General features: G+C 45.1%; 1 protein-coding gene across 1 annotated transcript in view; it reads left to right on the top strand.

The window, feature by feature from the left end:
- Nucleotides 1-12,827, top strand: part of EGFL6 (EGF like domain multiple 6) — a 152,370-nt gene that overhangs the window by 102,428 nt on the left and 37,115 nt on the right. The window contains exon 8 of the mRNA XM_089652992.1: nucleotides 4,044-4,388. Coding sequence (XP_089509118.1) covers nucleotides 4,044-4,388 — 345 coding nt within the window. The remainder of the gene's footprint in view (nucleotides 1-4,043; nucleotides 4,389-12,827) is intronic.

Here is a 12,827-nt window from a genome sequence, read left to right as displayed (position 1 = left end):
TTTTTAGGGTTTTGTGCTTAGCACCTTAGTTCCAGTGAAGGGAACGCCTAAGGCGTCAGCATACCAAGACATTTTGGACAATTTCACGCTCCCAACTTTGTTAGAACAGTTTGGGGATAGTCCCTGCCTGATCCAACATGACAGTGCACAAAGCAAGGTCCATAAAGACATGGATGAGCGAGTTTGGGGAGGAGAAACTTGACTGGCCTGATCTCAACCCAATAGAACACTTTTGGAATGAATTAGAGCGGAGACTGTGAGCCAGGTCTTCTCATCCAACATCAGTGCCTGACCTCACAAATGTACTTCCAGAAAAATGGTCAAACATTCCCATAGACACACTCCTAAACCTTGTGGACAGCCTTCCCAGAAAACTTGAAGCTGTTACAGCTGCAAAGGGTGGGCCAACTCAACATTGAGCCCTATGGACTAAGACTGGGATGCCACTAAATATCATGTGCCTGTAAAGGCAGGTGTCCCAATAGTTCTGGCAATACAGTTTGTGTGTGCATATATATACATATATATATATATATATATATATATATATATATATAGTATCCTATTATTTAGATGTTTACTTCGGTCTGTTTTGTTATTCAAGGTAATACAAGTTTTTTCATGCATATAGTTATAATAATAAAAAACTAATAATATACATAATACAACACTATGTTGCTTATCCTGCCATCCAAATAAATAACATATGTTTGGACTGCAGATCGCTGTCAGTGATTTGGCAGTGGCTGCACATTCTTGCGCTCCAGAAAAGTTAATGTGTGGTATGTTTGATTTAGCTTACGTATCAACATACAGGAGTCACGTCAAGAATGTGTAACCTATGTTTCCGTTAACAAAATAAAAATGATCAAAGAGCCTGATTCAGAGTAGTATTTGTTTTCATGTGACACCATGATAAACATCAAATTAAATCTTGAATGCTTATAATAATATAACTACAGTATATAAATAATGTTCATATAGTATTGCAACCGTTCTGCGACTTGAATGGCTGTCAGTTTGTACTAAGCTGCCTATGCCAAGCAAATCTGATTACTAATGCCAAGTGCACACTACAGTGAACATTTAGAAGGAAAATTCCACAGAATGGATTTAAGAGGCAATGAAGATTGTATATAGTAAACTAATATTCATCTCCTGTTGTTCCTGAGGTGCACAGTTTGTGGTGTCTCAATACATTTCTCTCCCTGTATGAAAGTTCGGGTTTACCTAACCTCCTTTTAAGCATATGAAACATGTTTCAGGTATTTTAGTAACATTTCCTACAGATTCCTACTTGTATCTGCTCTAAAAATATTAAAAACACTTTTTTCATCAAGTTAGTTGTTTTACAGAACATTTGAATATTGAACCTAAAGTGGTAGTAAATTCTTTTTTTTTTTATACTTTTACCTACAGGTAAGCTTATAATCAAGCTTACCATTAGGTAAAATTAATAACTTCAAAACGTGCACCTTTTAGGAGATAGTCGCTTTTTTTGAGAGCTGGCGCATGTGCTCTGAAGGAACGGCATACACGTGCCGCTGCTTCAGAATATGGTGCTGTGGCCCAGGACTCCCACGCTCATGCGCAGGAGTAACATCATTCGGCCAGTCAGCCGAACCCAATAGGAACACCAGGTGAAATTGAAAGCCTCTGCAGCGGTGACAGTACATTGCTGGAGGGCTTCGTTCTAAGGTAAGTATTTCATAGTGTGCTAGTATTCGTTGGATACTAGCACATTATGACATTACCTTGCAGGGGATTTTTTCATTTTTTTTTTAGCTGCAGTTTACTACTGCTTTAACATCTCGTCATGCTTTTAGGGATCTAAAGCTATCAAAGCCTGGTACAGGCTAAATTATAACACTATATAATAAACAAATCAATTCCAAAGACATGCTGGTAGGTTAATTGGATCCTGTCTAAATTGGCCCCAGTATGTACTGTATATGTATGAATGTAAGTTATGGACCTTAGATTGTACACTCCTTGAGGTCAGGGACTGATGTGAAAGTGCAACATATACAGTATCTCACAGAAGTGAGTACACCTCTCACATTTTTGTAAATATTTTATTATATCTATTCATGTGACAACACTGAAGAAATGACACTTTGCTACAATGTAAAGTAGTGGGTGTACAGCTTGTATAACAGTGTAAATTTGCTGCCTCCTCAAAATAACTCAACACACAGCCATTAATGTCTAAACCGCTGGCAACAAAAGTAAGTACACCCCTAAGTGAAAATGTCCAAATTGGGCCCAAAGTGACAATATTTTGTGTGGCCACCATTATTTTCCAGCACTGCCTTAACCCTCTTGGGCATGGAGTTCACCAGAGCTTCACAGGTTGCTACTGGAGTCCTCTTCCAATCCACCATGATGACATCACGGAGCTGGTGGATGTTAGATGCGCTCCTCCACCTTCCGTTTGAGGATGCTCCACAGATGCTCAATAGGGTTTAGGTCTGGAGACATGCTTGGCCAGTCCATCACCTTTACTCTCAGATTTTTTAACAAGGCAGTGGTTGTCTTGGAGGTGTGTTTGGGGTCATTATCATGTTGAAATACTGCCCTGCGGCCCAGTCTCCGAAGGGTGGAGATCTTGCTCTGCTTCAGTATGTCACAGTACATGTTGGCATTTATGGTTCCCTCAATGAACTGTAGCTCCCCAGTGCCAGCAGGAATCATGCACCCCAGACCCTGACACTCCCACCACCATGCTTGACTATAGGCTAGACACATTTGTCTTTGTACTCCTCACCTGGTTGCCGCCACACATGTTTGACACCATCTGAACCAAATAAGTTTATCTTGGTCTCATTAGACCACAGGACATGGTTCCAGTAATCCATGTCCTTAGTCTGCTTGTCTTCAGTAAACTGTTTGCAGGTTTTCTTGTGCATCTTCTTTAGATGAGTCTTCCTTCTGGGCGACAGCCATGCAGACCAATTTGATGCAGTGTGTGGCGTATGGTCTGAGCACTGACAGGCTGACCCCCCCACCCCTTCAACCTCTGCAGCAATGTTGGCAGCACTTTATTTCCCAAAGACAACTTCTGGATATGACGCTGAGCATGTGCACTCAACTTCTTTGGTCGACCATGGTGAGGCCTGTTCTGAGTGGAACCTGTCCTGTTAAACTGCTGTATGGTCTTGGCCATCATGCTGCAGCTCATTTTAGGGTCTTGGCAATCTTCTTATAGCCTGGGCCATCTATATGTAGAGCAACAATTCTTTTTTTCAGATCCTTGGAGAGTTCTTTGCCATGAGGTGTCATGTTGAACTTCCAGTGACCAGTATGAGAGAGTGAGAGCGATAACACCAAATTTAACACACCTGCTTCCCATTCACACCTGAGACCTTGTAACACTAACGAGTCACATGACACCGAGGAGGGAAATGGCTAATTGGGCCCAATTTGGACATTTTCACTTAGGGGTGTACTCACTTTTGTTGCCAGTGGTTTACACATTAATGGCTGTGTGTTGAGTTAATTTGAGGGGACAGCAAATTTACACTGTTATACAAGCTGTACACTCACTACTTTACATTGTAGCAAAGTGTCATTTCTTCAGTGTTGTCACATGAAAAGATATAATAAAATATTTACAAAAATGTGAGGGGTGTACTCGCTTCTGTGAGATACTGTATGTAAAGCGCTGCATAAATTGACAGCGTTATACAAGTACCTGTAATAATATTAATCTTTGTATACCTTTGTGCTCAGTGCAAGGTAATGAACTGTAAATAAAAAGGAATTGCTTTTCACAGGTTGCAGTGCAGAGCATGTCAATCATGGTACCTAACAAACCAGTAGTAAAGCTTTCATTGTGATGATGGCTGAACTGAGTCTTTAGGTGTGGTTTTGCCTTAGCATATGCAGCTTTTATTGCTTAATACAATCAAACATTTGTATGTAATTTGCATCTGTCCATACAAGTATTTATTTATACAAAAGCATTCATACATTGCAGACTTGAAATACAGTATATTATGTGAATTAAACAGTAAAGTAACATCTCTTTGGTTCCACTATAGCTGTTCCAGACAAACCTGTCAAAGAAGGACCTAAAATAGTTGGAAGTGCAAAAGACACAATAAAGAAACTGTTGGCACACAAGAACAGCCTCAAGAAAAATGAAGACATAAAGAATCTAATACCCGAATTGGTTGTGACACCATCTCCAAAACCACACTTGCAGCCATTTGACTATGTGGATGGAGTGTACATAGGAGAACCTAACAAAGCAGAGGAGGAATATGAGGAAGAGGAAGAAGACCAGGATGCCAATGAAGATGAAGAAGAGGATGATGGAGATGATGATGATGATGACGATGAAAATACAATTGGACAAAAGAAAACACTGAGAGGTGATGTGTTTGGTGAGTTTTGTTTTACTATATTCGATGAAAGAGATGAATGAATAGGAAAACACAGTTGATTCACCCAGCCCACTCCCCATATACCATCAGCTGGACTCAAATCAACCTGTATCCAATATTTCTATTCAACTCAAATTTCTAAACAGTTTTGTAAACATCAAAAATAAAAGGACATTCAGCCTGGCTTAGATACCAGTATAGTGCCCTAGTCACACAGTTCAGTATGCTACTTCCATGGCTGGAGGCATGCGAATGTTTGGATCCAGAGCCATGCTGATACCAAATCATAAGCATTTCAGCATTTGATGGGTGAGATCCTAGAAAAATTAGCCCAAATGGTTATATACTGCTAGCCACTACCACAGGAGCAAACAAGTTGCTAACCGATTCTACCATTGTAGTCATCATCAAGATGAATTATCGCTAGTTATTTTCATTCAAAATGCAGTATATTGAGAATAACCGCAGCCTGACCCATATCTAACTCCAGGTAAAGAACACAGGTATGAACGTAAAGAGAAAAAAATAATTATTTGTGGACAAGTTTCTTTTTTTATATAAATGCTACACAATTTGTAATTGCTTCTTGAAACAAATAAGCTTAACATGTTGCCTCCTTGACACTCAGTGTGTAAAGAATGCTGAGCTTTCTAGCCAAGCTCAGCACTGGTTGCATGCTTTGTTAGCAGTTGTGTATAACTGTTCCCATTTTGCTGTGATTCTGTGATAGACAGACCTATTTGTACCACAATAACTCTAAAGAAAATAGTCTATAAATCCTTGGCACTGGAGCCTCCTGGCCCTTTAAGGGGTTTGTGATGCCAGGAGGCGGGTCAGGGGTTTAAGGTCATGTGACTGCCGTGATTGGCTGTCACAGCGGTCACATGATCAGAAAGCTCCTGACTGCAAATAGCAGGAGTAGCGTGGGGCGCTGGTAAATGTGCTGGGAGTGAGCACATGGAGCAGCGGCTAGGGAGTGCGCATGCTCGGTTGCCCCCATAACAAGCTGCTTGCTGTGCAAGCACCCAACAGGAGGGAAGGACCAGGAGCACCATTGGGGGCCCCAAGAAGAGGAGGACTTGGGATGCTCTGTGCAGAACCACTGCACACAGCAGGTAAGTATAGACATGTTTGTTTGGTTTTTTATTTTAAGCCTTTAGGATCACTTTAATCCAGGTTAGTTCAGGGTAAAGGTCAGGGCCATGCTTGTGTTCAAAGGTCAGGGTTAGTGTGTTTTAGGTAGGATTAAAAACGTTTTTTTAATGTATTGATGGCCTCAGTGCAAGTGACAGTGTGTTTAACCGCTTCGCACCGGCCGAACGCAAATGTGCGGCCTTCTGGCATCTGGGCCTAGACGCCGAGCAGCCGCACATTTGCGTTCTATTAAAAAAGAACATATGTGATGAGAGTGCGCACCCTGCGCGCTCCCAGCGCACATGTCCGGTACTCACCGAAAAGGGTCCAATCTCCTCTTTCGGAACGGCGTGTCACGGTGGTCACATGACCCTAAACCCCGCCCCGCCTCCCGGCTTCTGAAACCCTTAAAGGGTCGGGAGGCGCTGGCGCGAAGGGGTTAAAGTTAATTGAAACATGGATTTAGGCTTTAAGAATTGTTTTACCCTCCCTCATGAAGGGGTTAAACAGCTTAGAAACACCCGGTGTGTGTTTATATAAGAGGACTGACAGCCTGCCAAGATTCTGCTTTCTAAATAAAATAGCTGAGATGTCTATGCCTCTGTTGAGAACACTGAAGAACGTTTCCACGTTGGCTATAGCTACACAGGTGAATGAGAGCTTTTTTTAAAATGCTTTTGCTTCTCTATTTTAGAAATATACTTTATTGTGCATTGTCTGGGCACAAGTACACTTTGCATTGCAATAGGAAGGCCTGAGTCTGTTAACAAATTGCTAGCTACTTAATGTAGGTTGGATTTTTTTTATCATTATTGTATCAAATAAAGTAACTGAATGCTGAAAACGGTTTGCTATGTACACTTTTACAATCTAAGCATCTACTACATGAAATTATTTGGTATGGAATGCAAATTGCTGTGGGCTACAGACAAAAGGAATTTAGAGCATGACTTTTAACTGAGTTTAGATTTATTAGATTTAGATGAAAAAGGAAGCCTGTGCTACCCTCTGACTGCAACAGGTTGGATATTGTAGCTTTTGTAAATTCAAAGAACATCATTTTTAAAAACAAATTGAACTTTACAATATTTGAAGCTGCAATACTGAAATGATAAGGATAATACCATAGATTCTTAATCTACTTTTCAAAGGTAAAGTGCATGTATTATCTATTCCAAAGATCATGACCCAGACAGAGACTATGTATTAGGTAGATAATAGCAGCATGCTGCAGCATGCCTTATTAACACTAGAATCCTACCAGGTGTTGCTAAGCATTGATTGGTTCTGGGCTATACTGGTAATATAGAGTGTGTAGTATGTAATGCTGAAAATGATGGAACTATTCCATGTTCTCCTTCAGCTATCAATGTAATCAAGACTGTCCCTTTAAATCTCCTGGTGAATAGTAAATCCCAATTCCTGGCAAAATGTAAAATCTCTTTAACTTTTTTTGATTGTTTTGTTAGGTAGAATGGGAAGTAGGTAGGATTTCTGTGATGCTTCTATAGCTGTTTACATACCCAGTAGGGTCTAGTGTCATTAGGCAAGAATGGAAGGAAAATATCTACAGTGAAGACACAAAGAGGTATGGAAACCTGGATTCTATCCATTCTCCACATTATCCAAATCAAAAAGTCAATGTTTTAGCTAAATTTGAGCTTTAAGGGGTTTTCTACCTTATCTATAAAATAGATTTATCCTTTGTCAGCCTGAACTTTCTAATAGTTAAATATTAAAGGTTCAATTCGCAGTGGGATTCAAGTCTGTAATTACACAGTTGTGTTTTTCATAATTAACTTTGTATGTTCTGTGCAGGCATTTTTCATTATCAATTGTAATTAGATTTGAACACTGTCTGTCTAACAAAAGGTTAAAAGTGCGGAGGCTGGGCTTCATAAGCTGGCCAAAGATGGTTCGAATCTTGGCCTGTCCCTGCTGAAGCGGCCAAGATTCCAATTATCTATAGGTAGGCTGATTTAACCAAATTTAAATGTTGTATGAGTTGGGTACAACCAGCCCATTAAATTTTTCATGCGAGTATTGCTAGCAGCTACAGCCGCTATCAATAAGCACTGTGTTTTTCTGGCAGGAACAGCTCTTCCCACCGTGCTCCCCCCCCCAGGAGAACACAATAGCTCCATGGGAAGGATTCCCCATTAACCTTGACTGTTTTGATGGTGGAATTGAGTGACCTCCTTTTCTGCAACCCTTGGTTGCAGGAAGCAAATCGCATAATCTATGGCCGGTTTTAGGGTTAAAGCTGTAGAGTCTGGGCTTCTTGCATTGAATGTTAATGAGGACAGACCTGAGACTTGCAGTCAGCTATGATACCCACCTACTGAAAAATATCTAAAAGGTAAGACATTTAAAAAAAAAAGGTATGCTGTGTGAATGGGAACACATAAACATATAGAGGGATTTTCTCAAATTTGACTGCAAAAGTGGAAATACATCAGTGACAGGAAAAGATGAGCTGTTGGTAATACTGGTGACCAGTTCTTTCTCCTTTGCCTGCCTTTTTCTGGCTACAGATACCTGAGTTCAGTTCCTTTTTTTATTATTATTATTATGTATTATTATTATACAGAATTTATATAGCGCCAACAGTTTGTGCAGCACTTTACAAAATGAAGGTAGACATTACAGTTACAATACAATTTGTTACAAGAGGAAATAGAAGGCCCTGCTCGTTAGAGCTTACAATCTAGGAGGAAGGGTTGAGTGATACGAAAGGTAATATCTGTGGGGGGATGAGCTGATGGAGGAAATAAAAGGCAGTTTACTTGTTAGAAGCAGGATAGGCTTCTTTAAAGAGAAAGGTGTTCAGGAATCATCTAAAGTTGGATAGATTAGGAGATAGCTGGACAGATTGGGGTGGGGAATTCCATAGGATGGGAGAAGCTTGGGAAAAGTCCCGAAGCCAAGCACGGGGGGATCTGACACAGGAACTAGAGAGTAGAAGGTCTTGGGAGGATTGAAGAAAGCCGTTTGGTTGATATTTTGAGATCAGGTTGGTGAAGTAGCTGGGGGCAGAGTTGTGGATGGCTTTTACATCAGAACTTCACTCTCTCAATCATCAATAACTATTTTAATCCTTTATGCTGCTAGTAGAGATGAGCGAAGAAATGAAAAATTCGATTCGACTGATTCGGCGAATTCGTGGACAATATTCGATTCGAGTCGAATAAATTCGCTGTGAATTTAACTTAAAAAAGGGTGTTTCTAGGCTTCAGAGAGACTTAATATTAGTGCAGAACACTGTACCTTTAATTTAAATGCCCTTGGAGTCTGCTGGGGAAGAGAAATAATACTGTCTGTCAGTATGACATGCAGATGAGTGCCGTCGATCTTAGAATCACTGCACACTTCACTCCTTTGGCCAGTCACGGGGCAAAAACCAGTGTTTGGAGCCACAGTGTGGCGGTGGAGGCAGCAGCAATGGGAGGCCATACAGCAACCTATGACAAAATGGAAACCAGCAGGAGCGTGAGGAGACCTGAAAGTGGCACATGGCAGAGTGGGAGCAATGGGAGGCGGTACAGGGACCCAGGTCACACTGTGGGCCCAGCAGCAGCGTGACCAGGCGGTACGGGGGCCCATGGCCGATATGGGGCTTGGTGGCACCTATGGAAGGCCTGTAATCTGCCAGCAACCTATGACAAAATGGACAACCGCAGGAGTGTGAGGAGATTTCAAAGTGGCACATGGCAGAGTGGAAGCAATGGGAGGCCGTACAGGGACCCAGGTCACACTGTGGGCTCAGCAGCAGCGTGACCAGGAGGTACGGGGGCCCATGGTCGATATGGGGCCTGGCGGCACCTATGGAAGGCCGCTAATCTGCCAGCAACCTATGACAAAATGGACAACCGCAGGAGTGTGAGGAGATTTCAAAGAGGTACATGGCAGAGTGGAAGCAATGGGAGGCCGTACAGGGACCCAGGTCACACTGTGGGACCAGCATCAGCGTGAACAGGCGGTACGGGGGCCCATGGCCGATTTGACCTCATTCATCCCATAGTCCTGCCGACTCACGAATAGCGTGGCCTCCTCAAAGGGCCTGAGCAAGCGCAGGTGTCACACATGAGCTGACAATGGCTGACATCTAAGTTACACAGGGAGTACCTTTATCCGCTTTTAACATCAGGAAATCTGTGATGGCCTTTAGCTGTTCGTAAAGGCGGTCTAACATATGTAGGGTTGAATTACACCTTGTTGCAACGTCACAGCATGAGGAGTCGGTACGGGGGCCCATGGCAGATTACATGTCTGGCAGCAGCAATGGGAGGCCCGTAATCTGCCAGCACCCTATGTCAAAAAATTTAACACACCAGCAGTGTGAAGAGACCTGAAAGTGGCACATGGCAGCAGAGTGTGGCGATGGAGACAGCAGCAATGGGAGGCCGTACAGGGACCCATGAGAGACTCTGGACTTGGCAGCAGCATGAGGAGGCGGTATATAGGGGCCCATGGCAGATTAGGGGCCTGGCAGCAGCTATGTGAGGCCCGTAATCTGCCTGCACCCTATGTCAAAAAATTAAACACACCAGCAGTGTGAAGAGACCTGAAAGTGGCACATGGCAGCAGAGTGTGGCGATGGAGACAGCAGCAATGGGAGGCCGTACAGGGACCCATGAGAGACTCTGGACTTGGCAGCAGCATGAGGAGGTGGTATATAGGGGCCCATGGCAGATTAGGGGCCTGGCAGCAGCTATGTGAGGCCCGTAATCTGCCTGCACCCTATGTCAAAAAATTAAACACACCAGCAGTGTGAAGAGACCTGAAAGTGGCACATGGCAGCAGAGTGTGGCGATGGAGACAGCAGCAATGGGAGGCCGTACAGGGACCCATGAGAGACTCTAGACTTGGCAGCAGCATGAGGAGGCGGTATATAGGGGCCCATGGCAGATTAGGGGCCTGGCAGCAGCTATGTGAGGCCCGTAATCTGCCTGCACCCTATGTCAAAAAATTAAACACACCAGCAGTGTGAAGAGACCTGAAAGTGGCACATGGCAGCAGAGTGTGGCGATGGAGACAGCAGCAATGGGAGGCCGTACAGGGACCCATGAGAGACTCTGGACTTGGCAGCAGCATGAGGAGGCGGTATATAGGGGCCCATGGCAGATTAGGGGCCTGGCAGCAGCTATGTGAGGCCCGTAATCTGCCTGCACCCTATGTCAAAAAATTAAACACACCAGCAGTGTGAAGAGACCTGAAAGTGGCACATGGCAGAGTGTGGCGATGGAGACAGCAGCAATGGGAGGCCGTACAGGGACCCATGACAGACTCTAGACTTGGCAGCAGCATGAGGAGGCGGTTTATAGGGGCCCATGGCAGATTAGGGGCCTGGCAGCAGCTATGTGAGGCCCGTAATCTGCCTGCACCCTATGTCAAAAAATTTAACACACCAGCAGTGTGAAGAGACCTGAAAGTGGCACATGGCAGCAGAGTGTGGCGATGGAGACAGCAGCAATGGGAGGCCGTACAGGGACCCATGAGAGACTCTGGACTTGGCAGCAGCATGAGGAGGCGGTATATAGGGGCCCATGGCAGATTAGGGGCCTGGCAGCAGCTATGTGAGGCCCGTTATCTTGCAGCACCCTATGTCAAAAAATTAAACACACCAGCAGTGTGAAGAGACCTGAAAGTGGCACATGGCAGCAGAGTGTGGCGATGGAGACAGCAGCAATGGGAGGCCGTACAGGGACCCATGAGAGACTCTAGACTTGGCAGCAGCATGAGGAGGCGGTATATAGGGGCCCATGGCAGATTAGGGGCCTGGCAGCAGCTATGTGAGGCCCGTAATCTGCCTGCACCCTATGTCAAAAAATTAAACACACCAGCAGTGTGAAGAGACCTGAAAGTGGCACATGGCAGCAGAGTGTGGCGATGGAGACAGCAGCAATGGGAGGCCGTACAGGGACCCATGAGAGACTCTGGACATGGCAGCAGCATGAGGAGGCGGTATATAGGGGCCCATGGCAGATTAGGGGCCTGGCAGCAGCTATGTGAGGCCCGTAATCTGCCTGCACCCTATGTCAAAAAATTAAACACACCAGCAGTGTGAAGAGACCTGAAAGTGGCACATGGCAGAGTGTGGCGATGGAGACAGCAGCAATGGGAGGCCGTACAGGGACCCATGAGAGACTCTGGACTTGGCAGCAGCATGAGGAGGCGGTATATAGGGGCCCATGGCAGATTAGGGGCCTGGCAGCAGCTATGTGAGGCCCGTTATCTTGCAGCACCCTATGTCAAAAAATTAAACACACCAGCAGTGTGAAGAGACCTGAAAGTGGCACATGGCAGCAGAGTGTGGCGATGGAGACAGCAGCAATGGGAGGCCGTACAGGGACCCATGAGAGACTCTAGACTTGGCAGCAGCATGAGGAGGCGGTATATAGGGGCCCATGGCAGATTAGGGGCCTGGCAGCAGCTATGTGAGGCCCGTAATCTGCCTGCACCCTATGTCAAAAAATTAAACACACCAGCAGTGTGAAGAGACCTGAAAGTGGCACATGGCAGCAGAGTGTGGCGATGGAGACAGCAGCAATGGGAGGCCGTACAGGGACCCATGAGAGACTCTGGACATGGCAGCAGCATGAGGAGGCGGTATATAGGGGCCCATGGCAGATTAGGGGCCTGGCAGCAGCTATGTGAGGCCCGTAATCTGCCTGCACCCTATGTCAAAAAATTTAACACACCAGCAGTGTGAAGAGACCTGAAAGTGGCACATGGCAGCAGAGTGTGGCGATGGAGACAGCAGCAATGGGAGGCCGTACAGGGACCCATGAGAGACTCTGGACTTGGCAGCAGCATGAGGAGGCGGTATATAGGGGCCCATGGCAGATTAGGGGCCTGGCAGCAGCTATGTGAGGCCCGTAATCTGCCTGCACCCTATGTCAAAAAATTTAACACACCAGCAGTGTGAAGAGACCTGAAAGTGGCACATGGCAGCAGAGTGTGGCGATGGAGACAGCAACAATGGGAGGCCGTACAGGGACCCATGAGAGACTCTGGACTTGGCAGCAGCATGAGGAGGCGGTATATAGGGGCCCATGGCAGATTAGGGGCCTGGCAGCAGCTATGTGAGGCCCGTAATCTGCCTGCACCCTATGTCAAAAAATTAAACACACCAGCAGTGTGAAGAGACCTGAAAGTGGCACATGGCAGAGTGTGGCGATGGAGACAGCAGCAATGGGAGGCCGTACAGGGACCCATGACAGACTCTAGACTTGGCAGCAGCATGAGGAGGCGGTATATAGGGGCCCATGGCAGATTAGGGGCCTGGCAGCAGCTATGTGAGGC

Source organism: Staurois parvus, unplaced genomic scaffold, assembly GCF_062004578.1.
Source record: "Staurois parvus isolate SC_StPar_1 unplaced genomic scaffold, SC_StPar_1.0 ptg000696l, whole genome shotgun sequence".
In the NCBI taxonomy this organism is placed as follows: domain Eukaryota; kingdom Metazoa; phylum Chordata; class Amphibia; order Anura; family Ranidae; genus Staurois; species Staurois parvus.
This window is presented reverse-complemented; position numbering and strand designations above follow the sequence as displayed.